Source organism: Lampetra planeri, chromosome 39 (genome assembly GCF_965212315.1).
Source record: "Lampetra planeri chromosome 39, kcLamPlan1.2.h2, whole genome shotgun sequence".
Taxonomy (NCBI): Eukaryota; Metazoa; Chordata; class Hyperoartia; order Petromyzontiformes; family Petromyzontidae; genus Lampetra; species Lampetra planeri.
Genome location: NC_136145.1, coordinates 1414833 through 1440784, shown reverse-complemented (window position 1 = coordinate 1440784; position 25952 = coordinate 1414833). Strand labels below are relative to the sequence as shown.

Genomic DNA, 25952 nt, shown 5'->3' with positions numbered 1-25952 from the left:
TGTTTTTGTCTGTAAACATTTTCACCCGTGTCACTCCACGGGGGAAGGGGAGTAGAGGATCGACTACGTGGGTCTAGAGAAGAGCCGCTTCCTGTGCGCAGCACGGGAGGGTTCTGCTTCCTCGCGGTGAGAGGGCCGAGAGAGGCGTGAGTACGAGCACAGGTACAGGCACAGGTGAGGGAACGGGAGTCAGAGTTGCTTTTGCCCACCCTTCGCGATTGGCCAAGTTGCCGTCGGGTTTAATTGCCTAGGCAATGCCCCGAGAGCACTGGAGAAGTCAAGTGGGGTAGGTCGTGGGCGCGTGTTGGTGTGAGCAGGGCGGAGCGGGGAGGGTGCGAGTGAACGCGATGGACAGAGACCTAACTGCGCAAAGTCGCGGGTGGTTGTTTATTGTTCCTCGAAGGGAAGGCTGGGGAAAGTTGACAGTGGGGCAAGATGACAGTGGGGCAAGATGACAGTGGGGCAAGATGACAGTGGGGCAAGATGACAGTGGGGCAAGATGACCCGCAAAGGGAAGGGAGGCCGCTTACGGAAGTGCCCAAGGCAGACATCGAGGAGGGCACGGCTCAAGATGAGCAGCAGGAAGACAGGAGGAGGAGGAGGAGCGCCGGGCAGGACTGGGAGTAGGGGAGAAGGAATGACCGCGCTAAGATGTCGGGGACCAGAGGGTGATGCTGAGAGTGGAGGGATGATGGAGAGAGAGAGAGAATGAACGGGCAGAAATGAGCTGCACGGAGCAGCGTCTGTTCTAACATCTAGCGGCAGAGAGAGTGAAGGGGGTCGGTTTGGGAGTGGCCACAGTGAAGTCACGTGGTTTACGGCAAGTTTGAGCTGACTTAGAGATGTATGGGCAGGGAGGGGAGGATTACATTCCCCTAAACTTAGAGAAAATTTTATTTCTGACTGTTTGAGTCGATGAGGCTTTGACTAACTCAAATCCACAGACGAAACCCTGACTACAATTCCACGGGTTGTTGTCAAAGAGACTAAGATTGTGACTGGAATGAAACATGAATCGGGTGTTATTGTTAATCAAACGGGAAGAATGATGGCACAGTGGTTAGCGTCCTGCGCAACGTGGCCATCGAGCTGTTTGACTCCCCTCCGATGTGACATCAGCGGCGAGTGACGTCTGTAGCGGCGTTGAGCCCCCACCCCTCCAACCTGCACTGACCAGCATGGTGAAGTATAGTCCAACGACCTCCATCGCTGATATTGTGTCAAGGACCTTGTCCAGCATTGGATTGATTGTACAGTTTTGTTCACCCCCCAGTAGCCTCAATGCAACATGGGCATATCATGACCCTCATATTCTGGTGTCTCGCGTGTAATCTACAACAATGGACTGATGTCGACAGTTCTCTGAGTGAAAGAATACATTTTCGAACGTAAATATTTCCATACTCTTTGGTTCTTTCGCTAAAGTCACGTAGATCGAAAATTTATAGATCACGACGTTTCGATCGCAACACAAACAACCGTCATCAGGTGAGACAAACACACCAGGAGAACTGCTGACGCAGGAGGTACATTTCTGGTAAATATTTCTGTATTTTCAACAATCAAAGCGTGGACGCGGAACCAGGATTTCAAGGGTCGCGTCACGTCGGCTCGACATGGATGGATCCAACACTCCGAGCTATGATTCAAAGCGGAGGATACGCCTCCCTCCTGGCAAAACAATCGCGAGCGTCGTCCTGGAGAATACAAGTACCAACATAAATAAGCGGACAAATCGCCTCCTTCACACCTCGGTCCCTCCACCGAACGAGTATCTTTTAAATAAATTAACGCATCCGGTTAACCTCACGGCCTTCTGGGAATGCGTAATTTCAGCAGCATTGCTTTGAAATGTACGCACTCCCAAAAAGGCCGTGCGGCTCATGGGATGCGGAAGGGGGGGGGGGAAGACCTCGGTTTTTTTTTACGTGAAGAAAAAGGCAAGTGAAGGAGTCCGCATCTTCAGCTTCTTTATTTTCGTCCATCGGAAATCGTGGCGAGCGTGGGCTCGCGTCGTGACTTGTGCCCGACCCTGCACAGCGTGACCCTTTGGCTCCTCAGCGTCCTCCCCCAACCCAGGCCCGTGCGGTGATCGGGCCGGAGGGGATCCTCCAATCGGTGGTCGAGGTCCTCGTCAACGCACGTGGCCTTGGGCCGATCCCCTTTACCGTTAACGGTGATGGCTATAACACATCTGCGGGGACCGTTTTTACGTGGCAGTATCAACACGGTGAAATCAAGAACTTGATGCCTTGCAAATAGGTGCCTATTGGGTGCTTGAACATCTTAACGCCTGTGCTGTTTTGCCAAAAAAGGTGTCGGGGCTATAACGTGCGCAACAAATTGCGGGCAAAAGCAATTGAAAATGCCGGCTCAAAATTAAATCTAATTAAAAATGAATTTGCCTGGGCTGGAAAAGCCCTAGATGTGTTTTGCATCGGCTGCAGAGGGAACACCTAATGTGTTGTTGGTCAGAGCTCAATTGAGGGATCATCAATTAGTTGCGGCGGTGGCAAGATGTTAACTACCTCGCCTGGTAAACAGGAGGTCGTGGGTTTCATGTGTTCGATCCCTACCCTGACGCCTGCTGTATATTTGGAATCCGCTTGTTTCTCTCTCTCTCCCTGTGATCGCTCAGATTTGTCTCCGGGTCTATCCCTCTACGTTTAGAATCAACATGCGTTTATAGTGTGTTTGGCTCTTCTAAATTTCCACTTGATAAGGCACTTAGTGAAGCTATCGTTAGTGGTCAGACCGCTTCTGAAAATGAGCGCTATAACTCAGTGGGCCTTACCAGGTAAAATAAAAAAAAAATGTTTAGTTTAATTATCTGGAGAGAATGCTCCTGAAATATTTTGCACACGGATAAAACAAACTAAAGGTTTTGTTTATTCCTCTCTTTCACTTTTTTCACACGTTTTACAATTATCGTATTGAGTTTCCCGTTTGTCGTATAATTTGACTGTGCTTTATCCTGTTCGCCGCACTGTATAATTCTTTCATTTATTCCTGCAGTTTATCTCACTTTTCAATCACTCCTGTCCTCCTTTGGCTTATCTTTTCATACCCCCCCTTTCTCAATTTAGAGCAGAGAATAAAAAGGAGATTGCAAGCGATATGGAACGTGGGTAGAATTACGGAGATGCGTTGAATGAGCGCTCGAGTCGCCCACCAGAGCACGGTTATTGAAATTTTGGGAAATATTTCAACGGGATGTGTCCACACACGCATATTCGCACGCGTATATCTACACACGCGCTGCAGGAATTCTGTAATGTGTTGAAATGCCACTTTAACCCCTGGCCAAGGTTCCAAATCTAAAACAGGCTGAATTATCAGTCGTCAAAATATTGTGAAATTTGAATTGGCCCCAAATACTGGAAGTAAAAACACCACAAGTTTGGACACTGAGCCGCTCTCACGCCGCTTAAAGTGGCTGTGATTTGAGTAAAAATTACAGCAATTCCCAATCCACTGCTTGGTTGAAGGCCTCCCACACGCACCGTGGGTTTTTATTCACCAAATATGACCATGCTGGTCAGTGCGGGTTGGTGAACGCGCAAGGGCAGCACCGCTTTGGATGTCGCTCGCCGCTGATGTTAGTTGTGGCTGGCTCAGGTCACAGGGTTCATAGCGCAGTGCGCTAACCGCTGCACCACCGCTCCTGTCTTTCAATCCCAAATTTTGGCACCTATAACATCATTGATTGCTATGAACTGGAACGAATTAAAAACGCACGTGGGTTTTTAATTCACGTGGGGTTTTAAATGGAAACGAAGTTGCTGACAAACATCTATTCATCCACGTGATTTGTGGGAACGCCCTCACCCTTCACGTGTATGGCCATCACGCAGTCGTGCTCATGCGTGGATGCCACGATTTACTGTCAGCCGCACGTCGTTTTTTTCCCCAATTGATCATGACCCATTGCTCAACTCTGCTTTACAAACCCTCAATCTGAAGTGTAAATTCCACATTGTTATGGTCGGGGTGAGTGAATTTTCCCATGGGGGGCAACAGCCACTGCTGATTACCCCACAAAGCGTCACTTCGTTTGTCAACCCCCATCCCCCCCCGGAGTAATGCAGAAGGACTGAGTCGACCACCAGACAGGGTCTGGGGTGGAAACCACCCGTTAGCGCGCCGTCTACTCCACTTCCCCGCCGTGCCGCCGGAACGCGATTAAAGGTCGCGTCGGTTCAAAATGCCGCCCGAATTGTGCTCGAGAAAGTACGCGACCTGCACGCTCGCACACGGAAGACGCGCGGTCTTGTTTTCGTGACGCGAATCGGATACAACGCGATGAGCGAATTTGGGAACGCGTTCTTTTTTATGACGCAGATGCGAAGTTGGATATAGAACGCGATGGAGCGAACAGAACTACTGGGAATAGGCGGTGGTGTGGCTGCCTCGGTGAAGCAACGCACAAGGCGGGGATGCTGCTGGATTCTTCTCGGTGCTATATATTATTTAGTATAACGCGATTTGTCCATAACGTGGTGTTCTTCAGGAACGCAACTACCGCATTATAGGAGAACAGAGTGTACTGCGTGGCTGTGTGTACTGCGTGTACTGTGTGCACTACGCGTCTGCGTGTCTGTGTGTACTGCGTGCACTGTGTGTACTGCGCGTCTGCGTGTCTGTGTGTAACGCACGAGGAGTCACAACCGACACCCACGAGTGGGACGGCAGCGCGCTCCGTCCCCCGCTCCTACAGGTGCCGCCCTCCCACCTCTCCTCGTGGCGGCTTTGCTCCCCACACCTGGGCCGACCGGAGTACGAGAACACTCCCTGAAGGTTCGTCACAGGATCTGTGACAGGCCTACGATTGTCGCGATCACAAACAGGCAAACAAAAACGAGACAGCGGGTCTTGAGTCACGCTGGAGACCCGGGCGGCTCAAACCTGGGACCCGGCGATCGCCTGGATTTCTCACCCGAAGCGAAGGCTGATGAGAAGTGCAAGGAAGGGCAGGAAGAGTTGGAGGAGGATGAAGAGGAGGAGGTGGTGGTGTTCCAGGCGTGCTGCGGCTCTCTCGAGCGGCCCTACCTGGGAGACCCGCAGCGCTGTGAACTCCAGAATCGCCCGGATCGTTATCGGCGCACGCAGGGCAGTCCACTCCCGGGGAACCCTCGCGTCGAAATCGATGAGACGGGTGGCAGGCGATACCGATCTCGCAAGCGCTCCCCTTGAAACGCTCCTTTTGTTTTCTCTCTGTGTGTGTGCGAATGGAACTTTTTGAACAAAAAAAATAATGGGAGTAGTTTTTATTCGCTTTAATATCGAGTGCGGTGCGCGAGTGCGCGTGGCGCGTTTCACGATGGGGAGAAGTCGGCGGGGCAAGTGCTGTGGAGCGACGCGCGATTATTAAACCCATCAACGCGGAGGGGGGGGGGGGGTTCGGGAAGTTTCCCCAGAAAGAAATCGCTAGGTGCTTGCAAACGAACGGAGTGGTGTTTGATGAGTGTGAATGTGGTGGACAGCTGCAAACACCGGAGCATCGAGTGAGCAACTGATCACTGAGACGCACTCCCCAGAAACACGGCTTGCATACACTCTGCGTCTCCTAAAGCTCTTGGCCCGGATGTCAAATCCACACGTGAAAACGGTCAAATGTTCGCCGTTGCTCCCACACAGGATCATCAGCGGTGTAAACACGTTATCTGGGGCACGGTGAGTTGCAGGCAACAAGCAACAATCGTTTCTGAGAAGAAGAAGAAAAACATCCCACGCACTCCTGACAGCTGGCTGAAATATTTATGGACCCGTTTGACTTTTCGAAATGCTCGTACGGCTCACGCCGCCGCCCGCCCGTCCTCTGCGCCTTCGAGACACTGTTGTTCTTTCTCTCCCCTGCGAGATCGTTCCTCCGAGATTAGCGCGATAATTTAAAAGGAGAGGGGGGGGGTAAAGAGAGAGAGATGAGAAACCCGATACCAAAAGACGAACGCAAGCGGTAACAGGATCGGAAACCGCGACCGTTTGCGATCCAGCTCGTTATTTTTATTTATTTTTGCTGCTAATTGCTGAAAATTTAACACCGTTGCTCGTTCTCTGAAAAGAAAAATGTTTTGGTCATTTAGCGATGATTTTTGTTGTTGTTGTTGTTGTTGTTTGTTAGCAACATCTGTTTCAAACCAAATGTTGGGGAAATTCGGCAGCGGCAGTCGGCAGGAATGAGCGCTCGCTTTCAATACGCGTAAATGTGTTCATTATCTTGTGTGCGGCCGTGAAATGTTCTAATGATAAATTGTGCAGCTTCCCCATGCCGAGTCGATCATATCGCGGTCGTGTGACCATACTTCACCGCGCTGGTCAGTTCGGGTCGGTGAAAAGAAAGAGCGGGGTGGAGACCCCGGGACCGGTTCAGAAACAGCTCGCCGCTGATAATAGCCGCGGCTGGGAATCGAACCCAGACGAACCGGCCTCACCATGCATTGAGCTCACCGCTGCGCAACCGCTCCTCAATTCGGAACTGAGTTTAATTCCCACCATTAAACACGAGCGCCAAGTGGCAGTTGATAAAAAATGAATAGATTTCATGGAAGTCTTAAAAAAACTAAAGCCTCTTCTGCACGCCGTAGTTGCTACAGACATCGAGAGTGTTTCCAAGTTCCGTACGACTGTCCATCGTACCCGCCCCCCCCCCCCCCACTGCAGAGATGAGACGGCACTTGTGCACACGCACGAGTGAATGGACATCACTTGTGCACACGCACGAGTGAATGGACATCGCTAGGGCACACGCACAAAGGGGGGGGGGGGGGCACAGCAGCACCTGCAGCCCGAGCTCGCGCGCGCACCTCGCAAGCAGCGCCATCCACGCGCTCCGAAGCGCTCCCGACGCCGCCGCGGAGCGGCGCGGGCAGACGGTCCTCGCTCTTACCCGGCGCTTCGCTTCGCCCCTCCTCCTCCTCCGCGGTGCGCGGCCCCCGGCTCCACGCTGCCGTCTCCGGCGACGGAGCGAGAGAGCGGAGCGTTCGCTCCACGAGGGAGGGGGAATCGCAGCACTCCGGCGTGGAGTGTCTGGCACTCGGATTGGCACGTCTGCGATAAAAGTGAGCCCTCTCTCCCCGTCGTGCATTTGTGGAAAATTAACCTTTACGCTGCGCGCTTTAAGCCGCGTGCCCTTTTCGTGGAGGTGTGGGCTGGGCCCGGCTTTCAAAGGCACCGGGCAGGGAGTGACATCTCCTGACCAGACATTGACTCATCACCCCGGTGCCGGCTTCAGGATTTTTTTGCACCATCATCTAGCGCTGGCAAACGAGTGGGCCCTTAACCATGGCGTGACAAAAACAGCTGCTGCTGCTGCTGCTTCTGATTATTTTTGCGTTTAGTTTGTTGTCCTTCCCCCGCACCTCTAATTAGCAAGGTTGGCTAAGTATGGTGGTGTGAAAGAAGTTCAACATATGTACATATAAATGCTCATAATGTGTTTTTGAAATGGAAATTGTTTCTTTGAAGTTCATAATCACAGCTGTTATGTTTTGTAAAAGGGAAACAGCACTTGCAATCGCTTGTTCATGCAAGAGCCTTCATTAGAGGGAGCTTGAGAGAGCTCCCTTTAATAAGAGGGTGTTTGGCCTACTCTTCCACGATGACCAGATGTGTTGGAAGAGGTGGGAGGAAACCACACTTTACCCCACCACACGCGACCTGCCGGTCGACCAACTCCGAGGAGCACAGAGGCACCAGCTGATTCAAGAACTTTGTCCAACATTGTTATGCATGTCTGTTAAACTTATTTTGCACACTACGTAGCCAACCATGCTCATCGGAGGTGCGGGGGGAATGACGGCAAAACTAAACACAAAGCGCGGCGGTCGTCACGCTTAGTTGTGACTGCCGCGCTGCGAGATATCTCAAACTAGCGACCTCTGGATTGCAAGTCCAGTGTGCTGACCATTCTACGTTTTGAGGTGGACACCGTTAATTACATCACTGATGTGGAACGAAGTTTTGCGCTTCGGACAAGGCACCGTTGTTCTATGAGGAATCCAGAAGATCGCAGTCCTCACTGATGAGCACATACTTGTCTCTGTCCTCCCCAAGAGGAAGAAAGTTAAATTCCCCTCTTTACCACGGTAAAAGGCTCATGCCAATAAAGAGAGTTTCAAATGTCAGCCGCTTGAATATTCCTAATTATAGTTAATTCAACCTTGGTATTGTTCAGAATGCACATGTTTAATAAACCCCTAACCCGCACTCTAAATGTAATCACGTTCATCATCGCTTTGTTGTGAGGAGCGCTTTGTGGGATATGAGTGAATTATGATGATTGTTTATTATGAGTGGATGCCAGTCAGCAGCATTGGCATCTAGCAAACCATGAGTGCAACGCTCAATCGTGGAGCTCGCTGATCACAATAGTCGGTATCAGCAGCCGTGATCTATCCACTGCTGGACAAAGGCTTTCCCAAAGTCGTCGTCATCCCTCGCGGTTCCACGATACGACAATCCATCCAGTGTCTGCACATGAGAATGTTTAATCGCTCCATCTCTGCGATGGGCGTCCTTGCGGGCGTATTCCCTGTATTAAGGACCTCAAATTAAAACAATTAAACGGTGACAATGCAGTTCTTTACGGTTCAGAAACACGGCCAGAGACGCTTGGAGCGACGCGTCCTGGCAGTCCACATTCAGACAGACAGAGGAAGGCGCGGATTGGTGAACACTCGCAAGTTCGTGACGCCCTTCAAATCGTTAATAAAAGTGGGTACGGGCGGGACGCGTCGCTCAAAAACGGGGCGATGGTCAGGAACATTGACGGCAGTGGGCGCCAGGGAACGGGAGACACGCCCGGGAGGACATCCTCCGGGGAGACGGAGCAACGAACTCTGCTCGCGTGCAGGTTCTCAGTGGGCGGTTACACCGCGGTGGCCTGTGCAGGAGGCCTTCGTCATCCAGAGGTGGATTGATCGTGACTCAGGAATAATCATCATCATCATCAGAAGAAAAACTCGCCCGTTCCAATCGGAACTGAAATGCGATGTCGATCGCACGACGTCGTTGGGACCGTTTCCTTGGCCTCAGGGTCGCGTCGTGGCCGCTTTGAGATTGCGCGCATCCCGTCGCCCATTGGCACGACGAGGCGTCATCTGCATGTGCGCAGTATTCTCCGCGCTGTCGTGTTATCATTATCGGGGCGGACGACACGCAGGGTGCACAACCATCGCATCATCTCGTGTCGCGGGGCAGGAGAGAGTGCGAGCGAGACGGAGAGAGTCGAGTGGTGACCCCGACAATGGAAAGGGGACGCTGCGCAAAAAGGTTTTGGACGGTGTTATTCGTGGATGCAGGAGGCTTTTGTCTGCGTCTTCGTGAAGGATAATCATAAACAGTGAATCAAATAATAAATAGGCGAATGACAAGGGGGGAGGGGCGGGGGGGGGGATGTGATGAGATTGACGGTGATGAAAGGAGAGAAGAGAAGTCACCTCCGTGGCTGCTAAACAACAAACCGTAGCACGGACCGGTCCCCAGCTTCTTTTGTCCATTTCACCGCAAACGAAAAAAATAAATAAATTTAAAGCGGACGTTTAAAAAAAATGAGCGCTTCCTTTGCCGTCGACCGAATGAGGGAATCACGTTTCGCGAGCGGCGCCTTCACGTGTGGCCTCGTAGTGCTGAGGGCACTGAGGCTGTGAGACGTGGCCACTTTGTGCCCCGAGAGGTCGCGCGTGTTTGTGTGCCCCATCTCTGCTTGGGAGTCGATGAACTCTGCCCGGTGGCATTTCTTGCGAGTGCACATTTTGAGCATGGGGGGTTTGAAAGACAAAGCGAAGATTGGCAAAGATCGCCGGTCTCGTCTGTGTGTGTGGGGCAGCGGTAGTTGTAGCGGTTAACAGCGCGATGCGCTCCGAACCCGGCACCCTCGAGTTCGACTCCCACTCAAGCCAATACCAGTGACGATTATCTGAACCGGTTTCTGCTCGCCGAGATCATTTTTGCTCGCCGTGTGTGTGCGTGTGTGTTAAGTCTTCCGTTATCGTGCACATCCCACGCGTGTACCCTCAATTAGGATGGTGAGCGTGATGTGCGCAGACACCGCACTGCCCCCGCGTGGCTTCACGTCGATTCCTCGACGTGGTGGAAAAGGTTAAGGCAGGGCAGTGGCACGATTTCGGACGACGTTTTCGATGCGTTTGGATATGGCCGGGAAATCATGAATAAAACCAGCAAGTGGCTTTTCACTCCATGAGTGTACAGGCGCATGGGCGCACACACGCACGCACACACGCACGCACACACACACGCGCACACACACGCACACACACACACGCACACACGCGCGCGCACACACACTCACGCACACATACACGCGCGCGCGCACACACACGCACGTGCACACACACGCACACACAGACGTGCACACACACGCGCGCGCACACACACGCACACACATACAGGGTCCCTCCCATCAATATGTCACTAACAATGATATTCTCAGCCAGAGTTAAAGAAAAAACACCCACCATTAATCTGCTTGGCACAACAATCTCATGAGCCTCAAACAACACGCAACACGTGTGAAGAGCAACGCAGCCTCCTCTATGCATTCTGCGCCAACGCCAACCATCTCAGCATTTGCTGGACAAAGTGTACCGTGGCGTGTGGCTGTTGTCCACAACGGGTGTCGCTGCGTTGCCCCCTGCAGCCCAACACGCACATTGCTGAGATGGGAGTCCGTGCAGCAGGCGCGCGCGCGCGGTCTCATTATGGGGAGCGGTGGTGAAGCGGTTAGCGCTACGCTGCGCTAAGAAACTGGCGACCCGGGTTCGATTCCCGCTCACGGCGAACACCGGTGACGATTATCTAAACCGGTCCTGGCCTCCCCTAGGTCGACTCAGCCTCAAATGAGTACCCGGTGCGATGTGTAAACATCGCCGCTAGGGAGACAAAGGCGGCCGGGCGTGGTGTTGGCCACCCACCCCCTCGTGTGCCGTGCCGCCTTTATAGGTGCTCGCTAACAGCACTTTCCCCTACAGTCTGTTAAGGCTATACGGGGGGCCTTTGTCTTTGTTTGCACCTGCGTGGGGAGAGGCAGTGCGGCGGTTAGCGCTACGCTGCGCTACGAACCCGGCGACCCGAGTTCTATTCCCGCTCACGGCCAACACCGGTGACGATTGTCTTAACCAGTCACGGGCCTCTTCCCCTTGATCGACTCGGCTTCAAATGAGTACGGTGTGTAAATATCGCCACTGGGGAGACAAAGGCGGCCGGGTGCGGTGCTGGCCACTCGTGTGCCTTCATAAGTGCTCGCTGACAACACTTGTTTCTACAGTCTGTTAAGGCTGTACGGGGGATCTTTGTCTTTCACCTGCGTGCGTGCGTGTAGCTTGCTGGATTTTCTTTGGCACATTTGTCTTGGCCCTATGCGGTAGGCATCGGTGTGCGTACTTGAGGGCATGTGGAGTGGTGGCACAGTGGTTAGCGCACTCCGCTACCCACCCGGCGACCTGATGTCCATTTCTGGCCACAGCGAACATCAATGGCGAAGTGATATGAAGACCAACCCTGGGCCCTCCCCTAGGTCGACTCAGCCTTAACACGATTACCTAAGTAAAAATTTACATTCGTTATTGCGGACTGTTATGGGTCCAGTCTGCCACGATTGCGTACTGGGTTGCATTGTGCAAGCATCATCATTGGGGAGACAAAGGCGGTCAGGCACGGAGCTTTCCGCACCGCCCGCTCGTGTGCCCGTGCCAGCCTTAATAGGTGCTCGCTAACAGCACTGGCCCTAACAATGTGATGAGGCTATACCGGTGGGGGGGGTCTATGTTTGTGTGTGTGCACACGCCCAAGCGAGACGCTGCAGTGCGAGAGACAAAAAGGTTTTTTTTGTAAAGAGAAGTACGGGGGGGAGGAGGGGGGGTGGTGGTGACGGGGGTTGGGTGGGTGGGGTGGGGAAGAGCTCACTACAAAAGATGAAAAGACACATCGGGCTGATATGCCCTTTCCGAGAGATGGATGCGTACAGACAAAAATGCCAAAAGAAATACAGTAACGCGGAGAGAAGCACGGGCGCTCTCGCAGCCTCCTCCTCCGCTACGGGCACCCCCCCCCCCACGCCACGAGTCCGTGCGACGAGGCCCAGGCCAAACGATTGTAGAGCGCACGGTGGTGGCGGTGGTGGCGGTGGCGACGGCCTTATTGAATTCGTCTTTTTATTGTCATGCTGAACCCTGTGCATCATCCATAATCGCCATGTACACGTTTTCTGTTGCGTTTTCACGACAATTTTTTCCCGTTGTACAATTAGATACACATTTTAGGTAGCCTCTAAACGCCATCGCATCTCGAGGCTCTTCACTAAACACATCAAATTTCAAATTTTCTTGCTGTAGATTTCACACCTGATGATGATTGCTTGTGTTGCAGTCGAAACGTCGTGAGAATTTTTATTGTTTTATATTTATATCATTTTAGTATCTCCCTTCTACGTGACTTTACCGAAAGAACCAAGAATATGAATCCCTGCAGTCACGAAATCTTTAAATCAAAATAGTTTATAGTTTAGTTTTAGGTTGGCCTCTATATTATCTGTATTTGTTTCCTCCCATTTCCGTGAGAAATTTATATCCGCGCAACAGCGGGCTAGCTAATGGGTCTGTAATTCTATAAATCCTTGTTTCATTTTCAAATGTATTTTTTAATGCATGACTAAACAACGACACCAACAACAGATCGACGCGCATGTAAGAGTAGATCAAACGTAGGAAGAAGTTAAATCGACTTTTCAACGGGAGCATAAACCAGCCCGCAGCGTGACGACTTGGGAGCCCGCGATGCAACGGTGGGTGGAAGGAGCAGAGAGGAGAAGCGTGATCGGTAAATTTGCCAAATGGGGGTGAGGACCGAGAGAAGAGCGCAATCGCCTATTTGGGGGATTCGCAGCCAGTGGCGACGTGAAGGCAATGAACACCCCTCGAGAAAGAAATGGAGGCCGCACACTTTGGGGTGTGCATTGCCACAAGCGGAGAAATTGTATCCGAGATAGATTCTCAGAGGGGAAGCTCGCGGAGTCACAGACGTCACTTTCCCCGGCGAATTCGGCACGGGAAGTGATGACCGAGCCGGCTCTGCACGTGGGCACTGCCGACGAGAGGGCAAAGGTGTCTGCCGGCAAGAAACACGAGTATTAACGTAGACTGATAGTCGTAATACCTTGAATTGAAATAGCGTCATTCATGCGAAAAGCTTTCAGTTATTTATTTCAGTTTCATGTATTAGGTATAGCCCTGTGAGCCATGCGGCTCTTGACGCGGGTGCAACCGCAACAAACAAAACCATGAACAGAAAACATCTTAAAGTGACGACGCGCAACAGAAACATCCAGGAAAAAACAGCAAAATCTTCCAGAAAAAAGCACCGTATATCAACGCTGTGTGCAAAAATCCCAGTGGGATGCAAGTCAAACAATAACAACCATAAGACAATTTAAATTAAAGTCATCAGGCTAACTCCATACTTCAACAAACAAACATGGCTTAACCAAAACGTTTTCGAAATCACCTAAAGAAAGCTATAAAAACAATGTAACAGTGACCATAGGAACTGTGATTCAAATTTAACAATAAACAATATACATAACATGTACAACCATCCCACAATATTGTACATTCATTATATGTAAGGACCAAAGCACATGTACAGCTACTCCGGAGGAAAGGAAAACCCTACTACTATCAAGCAAAATCTAACAAATTAATAAACAAATGAAGAAATGGGCACCAAAACAAAAAAGCACAAACAACAACAAAAAGCGATCACAACAAAGAAACGAGTCCACGAAGGTCGATAACATCCCAGAACGCACTTTGTGAGACCGGAGAATTATGACCGATTCTAAGCAACAGATTTAAAGTCCAGGAGAGGGGAAGGGATTAATAGGCGCGCACATCACCGCTTCACGAAATGAAATAGCTCGCGTGGGGCGACGGACCGAGCGCTCAAAGTGGGCGGCGAGAGGTCGAAGGGCAGCGGACGGAGCTGCCCGGAGCAACACAGAGCACGTTATGTAAGGAGATGGACACCTCATTGTGAGACTAATGCGACTATAAATTGGAGAAGACAACGTAAAAACAAAGCAAATAAGTTTCAAGATGTCATAAAAAGGAATTGGAGCATGAAAGCAGCAACGTGGACTTTGGTACAATCACAAATGGAAAGATTCAAACAACAGAAATGTGTAAAACGCACCCAGCGCCTGTGCGTTGTGCAAGAACCGGCAGCACTTCCTGAAGAAGTGCATTGTGGTCCTTTAAAAATAGATTCGAGCCACTGTGACCGACTGACTGCAGCGGTGATGCAGTGAAAGGCAACGACTGGCGTCAGTCGGTCACATTTGCTTTAATATGATGTTGTGGTGACCAAAGACAAAAGGCGCACAGTGCAAATATCGAGGAACTGCTGATGGTTTTTACATAATGCACAAAGGCTGTGTGCTCTTTCATCATCATCATCATGATATGGGCAGATAGCCTGAAGGTGTCCACTGCACATTCCGTAATTTTGTTTCCACTTTTCTCTCTGTCTTGTGCCAACATTGCTCAAGTAGTGGCCACGTCTTTCTGGCACTAACCACTTACGATCTCGTCGTCAAGCCATTCTCTGTGAGGTCTTCCTCTCTTTCCAGTTCCTTCCATTTTCCCGAACAACAACAACAACAACACGCTGTTAAATGCTCCTGTTGTTGTCCATCCTACATGTACAATGTGTCCAAGTAGTGCCAGTTTCCTTCTCACCACCGCCTGCATTATCGTCCGGTTGTCTCATTCCACGTGCAACCTTTTGTATTACTTCTACTCTGGGCAACTCTCTGGGTCCCATTCAGATGCTCTTTCACACTCCGGTATTGAGTGCGGTTTGAAACGTACGGTTTTACAACCTGCACCATGACGCTGTCCCTGATGTATATCCTCATCATTTACAGATTTCGTTGAGAGAGCAAGGTGGAACCCTGCTGCACGGTAGACACAGAATCAAAAAGTTGGAGGGGGAATCTTAATAATGAAGGAATTTCATGGGGATTTCGATCGCAACTAAAACAATCATACTCAGTCTGTTCTCCTACAATGCCGATTGGTGTTTTTGGATATAACGCGATTGAGTCAACAGAACTACGTCGCGCGAGTAGGAATAAGAAGTCGTACGATTGCCACCGCATATCATCGCACAAGGCGGGATGCTGCTGGATTATCCTAAATGCTACCCACGCGCCCCAAGTCTTTGTTCAGCGTGCGTACGCCTCTCACGTGACTCATGTGGCTGCCACCCTCCCCCACCCCCCCCCCTCTGCAGACGCTGCTCAGCGCTGCTCGATTCCTGCTCGCTCCTTCCTTCTCTGTCTCCCTCTCTTCCCTCCCGTCCCATCGTCACGCTCTCATCCCCAACATCGTGGCCGCGGTCGTTCCTTCTCCCCCTCGGCAACATCTCTCTTCGTTGCTGCTCATCTCGAGTGGGGGCGCCCTCTTTATCGTGAAGACTTCTGCTGCTCAGTCTGCCCTTATCTCACTTCCCCTTTCCGTTCCCTTTCCACACATTCAATCCTTGGCTGCTTTTCCCCTCCCCCGTGGTGTGCCATGAGTAAAAAAGTGTTATGTTTTCGAATGCAGTAATCCGTTGCGGGCGTTGGTGGATCATTTGTAAACAACAAAAATATACCAGACCGTACGATGCGAGTGCTTTTTTTTGCAATTTGCAACGCGTGCGGTGGGACTTTCGTTACAAACCCAGGCCCCTAAGCGATGGCAATAGCTTGAGGAGGCCCTCGTCCAGCAGTGGATTGGCAATGGCTAATGATGATTATGAAGTGGTAAGTTTGGCTGTTCTCTTGGAAGTACGCCATCACTTACCAAAATAATATGTGTACGATGCGTGCGTAATTGATTGGCCACGTAATGGCCAACAGCTCCAAGGATCCTTGCAGATGCAGCTCCTGAAGGAAGCCCACATCTGTTCTCTGTGCCGTCCGAAAAACTCCGTCGATGATAGCCGACGGTAAGACCGCAATTCCGCTGATCTGATTCTCCACTGAATTTGTCCACAGCACCACAGATTGTGGAGACTCGCGCTCAACCAGTGAGGCACGCGCTCTCAATTGGCGACTTTGGGTAGCGCCGTGTCTCGCTCGGCCCCGTGTCCGACGTTTCGCCGTGTGGTGCCGGGAGCGAGCTCCTTCCTGAACAATTGCATTTTTGGCAGATGCGTTATTCCGTCGCGCCCGTGGAGTGAAACGTCGGACGACGTCGCGAACAACACGCGGTCACAGCCCGAAAACTCATCGAAATGCCATACAGCCCAAAACCGCCAAACGTTCTCTCTCCTTTCGTGGTAGATGGCTGCTACGGTGCTCCCCCCACACAACTGCTCTACTGCTCCCCCCCCCCATCCGAGAGGAACTGGAGACGGGGGTGCCGAGAAAAGCAATAGATGTTAGCATGAGGTGCGGTGATCTATGAGAGGGTCGCGGTGTCTTGGTGGCTAAGATGTTAACTACTTCGCCTGGTATACAGGAGGTTGTGGGTTCGATCCTGACCCTGCTGCTGGTCGTGTGGATAGAATCAACGTGCGTTTCACAGAATTTGGCTGCTAGAAATGTCCACGTGATGATAAGCCCACTTCGTCGAGCTGTCATTTGTGGCCAGGGTTCGCTTCTCAAAAAGAGTTATACGTCTTTTTGGTTCTTTCGGTAAAGTCACGTAGAAGGAAAATAATAAAATAATGAAAATAAAGCATAATAAAATAATTACATTTATATTTTTTATGTGTTTTTTTTTATTATTTTATTATTTTCCTTCTACGTGACTTTACCGAAAGAACCAAGAAGATGAATCCCTGCAGTCACGAAAGCTTCAAATCGAAATTTAAGAGTTGTACGGCTCAAGTAGATCTTACCTGGTTTAAAAAAAAATGTGTTGATCGTGGGGTGCGCATGTCCCGAGCAACAGGGGCTGCCAGAGTGGCGTGGGGAGGCCGCAGCCTCTTCCCTACGACACCCGCCTCTCCCACTCGTCCCCGGGGCGTCTCCGAGCCCAGCTCGCTGCACATAAGCGGCCGTGCCTCGAGAGGGAGCTCCTGTACCTTGCGCGCTGCCCCCTTGCCTGCCTCCCCACGGCCTTGTCCCCCCGCTTCGTGTCTCGTACGCCACTTGGGTTGTGCGCGTTGTCCATACAGAGGAGTTGTTGTCCTTCCCTCGCAACTCCGATTAGCACCGTTGGCTACGTACGGTGCGAAAGAAGTTCAACGTACATTGTTCTGTGGCCACAGGTTCGTGAGTATATCTGGATAGTGTGTCCTCTGTTCCAACAACATCGGTGACGAATATCTGAACCGGTCCTGGGCCTCCCCTAGGTCGACTCAGCCTTAAATGAGTACCTGGTGTGGTGTGTAAAATATCAGCACTGGGGAGACAAATGCGTGGTGTTGCCCCGCTGTGCCATCCCTTAATCGGTGCTTGCTGAACCACTTGCCCCAAGTCTGACGATGGCTCTAGGGTGGATCTTTGTTGCCTCTGTGCGTGTGAGTTGGCAGCCTTCTGTGTCTGGGTCGCCGACTTCCTCTCTCGTTCTGTGGCCAATGCTCGCATCTGTTGTCAATCCAGCGATGTGTTCTGCGCCTGCGCGTGTGACTTCTGACCCGGGGGGGGAGTCAACCCAAAATGTCAAGTTCGTTGGCTTTTCTAAAGTAGGACATGTGGCGTGGATATCAAGGGCGAAGGCGGCGTAACTGCAAGTGGAGCGGGTGGGGTGGCTGGAAATTGGTGCATGGGCATCGCCCCGTCTCATTTGCCCCATCGGGTGGCCCACGCCCATCGTGCTGCTGGATAAGGAAGCTGTTTCACACGTGGCAATATTATTCACGGTCAAGATCGCGTAAATATATAAATGCGTCGTAACACCCGCCACCACCCGACGCAGCCAATTAGTAAGATTTGTCACGTAAGCAAAACGTGCCAATCATTTACTTTCCAACACACCGATGTGGGGAAGTCGGAACTAATTGGAACCAATTGTCTGTGTCACGCGGTGGTGGTGGCGGTGGGTTAACGACACATTTATACGTCCGCGATCTAACCCTAAATAACCTTCGTCGTGGATAGTGAAGCTGTTAGGCGCAAGCTTCCTGTGACTCGGGAGGAGGTGGGAAACGCAACCTTGAGCCGACTCCAAACGTCGTGAATGTTTAATGCAGATGAACAACAGCAACAACAACCAGGAGATCTACTTTCACAACCACATACGACAGCGCACAACCGGCAACACTACCACCACCAGCACAACCGCACGCAAAAACCACACCAACCCCACTTCCATTCCGTGTCTGAGCCACAAGAGGACACCACGACACGCGCCCACGAGCGAGCGCTCGCGCGTAACGGGCTTCTCGCTCCACGGTACTCGAGGTCGTTGGATTTGAGAACAAAAAAGGCAGCAAATTAATTCATGACGCTGAACGATAACCTTTTTTTACATACGAAAAACAAGTCCAGCTTTCACGATGTCCTCTGCAGTCGGAGTGCACCGCAAACGTCCGTGTAGCTTGCGGTCGACCAACACACAACTCCCATCGAGTATGTACATCATCGAATGAGCGGCGTGACATCGGGGAATGCGGCCTGACTTGCGTTACACACGGTGGGCAAGCATGCATAGACACGGTGACACGTTTTCATTTCTGTATCATGCAGTGGAAGTTGGCGAGTGGGGCCAATCCGCACCGACCTCTTGAGAGCTCGGTGCACAGGCCAGGAAATGCAACCAATGAGCGTGTGTATGTTGCATGTTTGTATGTTGTATGTTGTATGTATGGTGAACTTCTTTCACACCGTACGTGACCAACCGCGAAACGTGGCCCAACACAACAGACGGACACGCGAAGCCGATGCCAATTCCCGACTATTCGTACCATTTTGCACCCCTGTTCAGGCGTGGACTTCCATCCCCCCCTCCCTCAATCTCGAGTCCCCACGTGACCTAAGACCGGTGGGGCTCGACAACCAACATAACAAGGAGAGACCGTTTTTTTCCTTCGAATTCGGTGCAGTACTCAATCGCCCAAGAGCCGCAATGCGCGTGCGTGCGTGTGCGCGTGCGTGTGCGCGTTCGTGCGCGTGCGTGTGCGCGTGCGTGCGTGTGCGTGCGTGTGCGTGCGTGCGTGTGCGTGCTTGTGCGCGTGCGTGCGTGTGCGCGTGCGTGCGCGTGCGTGAGTCGCACGGCGTCACGAAGCGGTCCGCATGGAGGCACACAGAGTGCCGACCCCTACCACGTGACCCGAATCGCCCGGAATGTGCCCCGGCCCCATCGGATTTTCGCAAGCTAAGCAGGGCTCGAGGCTGGGGACTGCTCGTGCGGGAGTGACCGCCGTGCGCAAACAACGAGCGAGGTGGCGTGGTGAACAGCAAGGGGGCGACGCAGCCAATTTTTTGGTTGCACTCTATGTCTATGCTCCCGCTTGTATGATCGCCTCCTTCACAAATCCGCACCGACCAATATAGCTAAACTCTGCTACAGGCTACGAGTACAGTATATTCGTGAGTAGTTATAATGAGCAAAAATGCGTATAATGTTAATCGTCGGTCTGGATAAATTAGGATGAAATTTGATTTAATTCATTTGTAATGGTTCATATCCAGTTGAAATCGGGGTTATTCCCGTGAGGTCATGATCACTTATTTAAAAAGCCAGGCCAGGTGACGCAGTGACTCTCACTTGCTGAGGATGGCTTGACGCAGTTCCAAGGCTAAACGTTGCACATTCCATCGCTGCTACATTTGATAGTGAGAGTTGCGGTGGTTGAGACGCTTTGTACGCAGCGCGACAATTTTTTTATATTTGTTTTCGCTGTGTCCAGCGGTTGAAGGTTACACCACAAATAATTGGGCTAATTACGTGGCCGTAGCTCCATAAAAATAACTCGCGATTCATAATAACTTGCCGCGACATCCGACGTGTGAAGCTCGTTATATTCGCATGCCGTATGACGCGTGTGTAAAAATTGTGTAAACAGCGACAAAGTTCCCCCATGTTCACAAATATCTGGTGCCTCCTCCTCCTCTCGTCCGTGTGACCGAGTTGGCCTTGATAATTGTGCCCACTCCCCCAAGGCCAGGCGTGACATCACAGCTTTAGAATTCCCCCTCCACCCCCCAGAATTATCTGTGTGGGAAGTGTTATTATGGGTAGTGTTATTATGGGAAGTGTGATTATGGGACGTGTTATTATGACTAAACTGCATTGCCCGCTGTCACAGAGATATAATTCATTAGCGGTGCCGTGACGTCATTGGCATTGCGTAGCCAGTCGAGTTGAAATGACACCTCGCGACTATTCGTTTTCCGGAGCTCAGTTTCAAGAGACAAAGAAGAATTTTGGGGTTCGTCAACAAAGGCGGCGGAGCGAAACGTCGCCGGCTTGGTGCCAAAAGCGCGCCCGTGGGCTGCCCCGACCCCTGACCCCGTCACGGCGTGCGATCGCCTCCCGGGTTCAGCGAAAGGACACCGACTCCAGGTGAATCTCTTCGAGTGACTTAGCCGCCCAGCCGATTCCTCCCCCACGCGGGGAAAGCCACGGCGAAGGGCTCGAGCCTGCAGCATCTGCACATCGCCGGCGCGGATCTGCAACTCGTGCACGAACGATTGGGAGGCTTCTGTCAGGCGGCGGCTGCGTCGCTCTCCGATGCGCTGTTCCGCTCGTGACCGCGCGAACGCTTCGGCCTAAAGCCCGACGTTTCGCTCCACGTGCCGGGGGCTTCTTCGGGAACTGAATCTCTCCTGAAGGAGATCCCGACGCGTGGAGCGAAACGTCGCGACGGGGAAGCTCGTCGGGAGCGAGCGAGAAAACTTACGCGGGAGCGTCACAGTTACGGGTGGCGGCATCGTTCACAGTCGAGGTTCACGATCAACACTCCGCAGGCGCGCGCGAGCGCTCGCAGAAGTCTGCGAGGTCGTGGTGGCGCGCCGCCGGCCGCGACCGAATCATTCGGCGACTTCGCCGCTACCCAAAGTGTCTTTGTTTGGTCTCTCGCCGCGCGGTGTCCGGGGGACGCGCGGCGGTCGGCTTCGATCGCCGGATGGTCACTTCGCCGTGGCGACCCCCGCCGACCGGCGGTGAATGTGCGGAGAGGTGGTCCCAAAAAGGGGGCTCGGAGAAGTGGGGGGAAGCCCAAACTAAGGCACCGAAATGAAACGTTTTGAGCGAATTATAAATAAATACAGTTAAACGAACATCGAAATACATTACGTGACATGTCGCGAGATAAATACCCCACCACCCCCGCCAAGTGGTGCAAAACATACACCCCGGCTCAAGAATATCAGACAGAAGCATCAATGACAGATGAGACAGCGCCGTACTGGGTGGCCAGGAATACCCTGTTTACATGGGGCCCAAGAGGGAACAGCAAGGGGCGAACAGCAGTGCAGCACCAGGAAGCCAGGGACGGCAGGGATTAGTGCAGGTTACAGCAAAGGACAGCAGGAGAGAGTTGGAGACAGCGAGGGATGACAGGGGTGCAGCATGGCACAGCAGTGCAGTTAATGACGGGATGGCAGGGTGCAGCATGGTACAGCAGTGCAATCAATGACGGGATGGCAGGGGTGCAGCATGGTACAGCAGTGCAGTTAATGACGGGATGGCAGGGTGCAGCATGGCACAGCAATGCAGTTAATGACGGGATGGCAGGGGTGCAGCATGGTACAGCAGTGCAGTTAATGACGGGATGGCAGGGTGCAGCAGGTCGGGAACGGAACAGCAAAGGGCAAAAGGATATGGCGGGACAAGCAGGGCACATCAGATAAGAGTGAACAGCAGGTGACAGCAGGTGACAGCAGGAGAAAAAGGCAGCAAGCGAGCAGCGTCCAGAAGGAGATGGCTGGAGAGAAATGGAGACAGCTCCGGACAGAGCAGGGCCAAACGGTGCAGCAGTAGGAGCCACCAGGCCGAAGGGAGGGGGCGGCTGCCACACGACTATCAAGACGTGAGCGCACCACTCGAGCTGGTGCCACGGGAGGCTTCCGGACACGGAGCCCGTGTCCCCAATGCCTTCCCACACGGGGCGTGCCGATGGGTGCTTGCTCGTCTGCATTGCGCTGCAGGTTCGGCGAGCAACGTAGCCTTGAAGATGCACCGACTTCAGTGGCAAGCGAAGTTTTTAAGTTTTGATTTGATGTCTGGGCAGTAGGAAGCGCTGCAGGACGCGGGGCCCTGGTGCGGAATGTGCTGCCTGCTAGCGCTGCTGGTGCAGAACGCGTGTCCGGTAGATGTGGACTTGGCGATAGATCACAAATTGGTCGGCATCGATGCAGGCATGTGGAGCGCAGGGGAGCATCGTGCGGTGCGCTAGGAGGGACGGACCATGTTGGGACTTGTGGTGAAAATCATCGTCGTTATCGTCGTCATCGTCCTCATGGTCGTCGATGTCACGTGGGTGATCCTCTTCGTTATCCGTCCTCGACGGATTTTCAAGTCATTGGGTTTGGGGGGGGGGGGGGGGACAGTGATGCGCACGCACAGACCCGAAGCATTTTCTTGAAAGTGAAGGCATCGGGTCAACCACACCGGCTGATTGGTGGTGAAAACAAAAAAATCGAACACTTTCCCTGAGCACTTTCCTCCCAAGTTGTTATAATCCACACATCTTCCCTCCATTCGCGGTGCCTCGAGCCGCAGCCCAATGTCGCGCAGACCCTTCCATGCTGCGCTGCTGCTGCTGCTGCGGTGTCACGCTCCGGGCACCGCACTCGGCATCTCACGGCGCGCCAGTTGAAGCAACGAGGCAACTTCATCAACCCGACCCTTCCTCCCTGCCCCCTCACCGCCACCGTCTCTGTCCACTCGCCGGTATGAATGGGCACCTGGCAGTGAGTCGCCCGGCAGGCCGCGTGCGGTGGGGTATGAAGTGTGTGCACTCACGTCTCCTGCTCCTCCAGGAGACGTTGGGCCAGTGTGGACTAGCAGACGAAGGGTCCCCTGGAGGCGCTTTCTCAGAGCTCCTTCAGAGAGTGTGAGGAGGCACTTCCACCAGTCGGGGGGAGGGGGGGGGGGATAGGGGGGGGGGGACACGTGAGACATCAAATCGCAGGGCCACACTTTTACCTTTAACGCCGCGACGGGCTCGGCGGTGCAATTCACTGCCGTTGTCACCCGTCCGCGAAGAAGGTCTGCCACTCTCCCAAGCGGAGAAGAGGGGGGAATAAATAAATTAAAACCCTTCGGAGATTTAAAAAAAAAACTCTGCGCGAGAGCGACGTCTAGAGTAGCTCCTCCTCCCCCGCCAGCGGAGCGACGCGCGTCACGCCGTTGGCGCTCTCCACGACGGTGGCGCCGTTCGCGGCGCGCTCGGAGGAGGACGCGGAGGAGTCGCCGGTGGCGGCGGCGGCGATGACGCCGGCGTGCCCGTTCGTCGCCGCGCCCTCGCCCTTGCCGCGCGGCTGCTGGTCCAGCGGCTCGTGGCTCACGCCCTTGCCCAGGCGGCGCGCCATGCCGCCGGGGCGCAGGCAGCACCAGCAGGCGAGCAGCGCCAGGACGCACAGCGACACGGCCACCAGCGCGCCCAGCGCGATCAGCAGCGGGCCCGACGCGGGCCGCTTCGACAGCGGCTGCCGGCGGCCGTCGTCGTCGTCGTCGGCGGCGGCGTTCGCGACGTCGCCGCTTGCTCCTGAGGCCACCATGCTCCGGCCCATCTTCGGCACTGGGGAGGAAGTCGGAATGTTTGTCTCGGCTGGAGGAATCCGATGAGCTATACAGATGTCCAGTTGGTGCGGGTCAGAACGTTATAACAGCAAACAATAGAAAAACACGATAGGAGTGCAACGTTTAGGAAAGGTAAACAAATTACTTTTTAAAAAATGCACAAATTAAACGAAACGAACTTTTTATCTGACCAGGAAAAGCGCACTGAGGTATTAACTCTTTTTTCAAAAGCGACCTGGTCACAAATGAAAGCTCAACGAAGTGGCTCATCATGTGGACATTTATAGCAGTAAAATAAAATATGAATAATATTACCCTTCAACAATAGCAAATAATATAATGATACAATAATAATATTGGTAGTAGGATAACAAAATAGTAGTATAAATAATTTAATGATGTAAATAATATACAATAAATAACCTGGATAAGAAAATAATACAAACAATATAAATAATGATACTAATTCAGATACCATAATAATCAAATAATAATATGAATAATAAAATTATAATATAAATATGATTATATAAAGAGGGGGGTGGGGGGGGTGAGGCTGGTGACGGCACCCACGATTGTGATCATGGCGCTGGTGAAAATGCTGCAGATGGCTCCTGGTGGTGATGGCACCAGTGATTGTGATGGAATTGATGCTGGATACGTCTCTGCACTGCACGCAGCAAGTATGCCGATCGGTACTGGGCCGACCGAGAGATTGAGGGAGAGACTTGGCGGTGGTGCTTATATCAGATTAATTTTTTTTAAAGGTCACCACATTTTATTAAATGTATAGCCCCTTTGTCAATGTGCTGCTGTATTCATATTCTTGGGTTTTTTCGGTAAAGTCACGTAGGTAAAAATTTAAAATTAATAAAAGTAAAATAAAAATAAAATAAAAATCACGACGTTTCGGAGGCAACACAAGCCTCCGTCTTCAGGTGGAACCGTCACAGCATCACAGCAGTCAAAGTGCTGCTGGTTGAAGGCCTCACTGCAACCTGTCGTTCTCGACAGTTGTTCGACCGTACTTCTCCGCAAGGGCCGGTGTGCCTTGGTGAAGGCGGGGTTGCCCCTGGGACCCGTTTAGACATCGCTCGCCACCGGTGTTTGCCTGCGTCCGGGAATCAACCTTAGGTCGGGGGGTTCAAACTAGCGCTCCATAACCACTGTGCCGCCTCTCCCTGTGAATCACCATGAAGTCGCATGGCATGGAGACTCCGCTGGGGCATTGAGGGACAGCCGTGTGTGGGGGAGGGCGAAGTTGTTTGGAATTACTGCTCGCTTCCCCGCCGGCTGTCACTTTCTCTCGCAAGCGTAACGGACGAGCGAGCGAGACAGCAGCTGCAACGCCTGTAAAACGGGAACCACGACGGTGACCGGGGGGGGGGGGGGAGGTGCTGGCGCCGTGCCGCGGTGGCTAGGAGATGTTAACTACCTCGCCTGGTATGCAGGAGGTCATGGGTTCGATCCCGACCCTGACGCCTGCTGCTGTATATTTGGAGTTTGCGTGTCTCTCTCATCATCATCAACACGGTGGCTCGGAGATGTTGACTACCTCGCCTGGTAGGCAGGAGGTCGTGGGTTCGATCCCGACCCTGACGCCTGCTGCTGTATATTTGGAGTTTGCGTTTCTCTCTCATCATCATCAACACGGTGGCTCCGAGATGTTGACTACCTCGCCTGGTAGGCAGGAGGTCGTGGGTTCGATCCCGACCCTGACGCCTGCTGCTGTATATTTGGGGTTTGCGTGTCTCTCTCCCCGTGATCCTTTCCACATTTAGAGACGTCACACGTTTAGAGTATTTGACTGCTCTAAATTTCCACACGATGATGATGAGCCACTTCGTTGAGCCATCATTTGTGGTAGCCAGGTCACTTCTGAAACAGAGCTTCATAGCTTGGTGGGGCCTTACCTGGTAAAATAAACAAAAGAGTTTAGTTTAGAACCTAAAAGCAGCACGGCCAGCGGTTCGCACTCGCCACAAATGTTAGCCGTGACCGGGAATCAAGAGTCTGGTCGCAGGCTTCAGAGCGCAGTGCCGCGAACCATTGCTGACCAGCTTAACCACCGTGCCACCACTCCACCGCTCCAGCCCAATGTTCCGGGCCACTGGAACATCGGCGCCCTGAACATTTCGCGTTATCGGGCAACGCGAGCGGTGAGCGTGTCGAGTGTCTTGATAATGAATGTCAGCTCGGCCGGTAACCCTGCGGTTTATCAGGCGTTCTGTCTGCTGGTGGCCCTTCCAGAGCCAG

General features: G+C 52.5%; 2 protein-coding genes across 2 annotated transcripts in view; both read right to left on the bottom strand.

Annotated features, from left to right (window-relative positions):
* Positions 1-7001, bottom strand: part of LOC144731462 (uncharacterized) — a 47538-nt gene extending 40537 nt beyond the window's left edge. Inside the window, exons 1-2 of the mRNA XM_078612516.1 lie at positions 6887-7001; positions 5050-5214 (exon numbers count right to left, since the gene is read on the bottom strand). The gene's annotated coding sequence lies outside the window, so the exon portion shown is untranslated. The remainder of the gene's footprint in view (positions 1-5049; positions 5215-6886) is intronic.
* Positions 7002-18171: 11170 nt separating this feature from the next.
* Positions 18172-25952, bottom strand: part of LOC144731461 (semaphorin-4D-like) — a 35229-nt gene continuing 27448 nt past the window's right edge. The window contains exon 15 of the mRNA XM_078612515.1: positions 18172-23694. Within this exon, the coding sequence (XP_078468641.1) occupies positions 23255-23694 (440 nt within the window). The 3' untranslated portion in view covers positions 18172-23254. The remainder of the gene's footprint in view (positions 23695-25952) is intronic.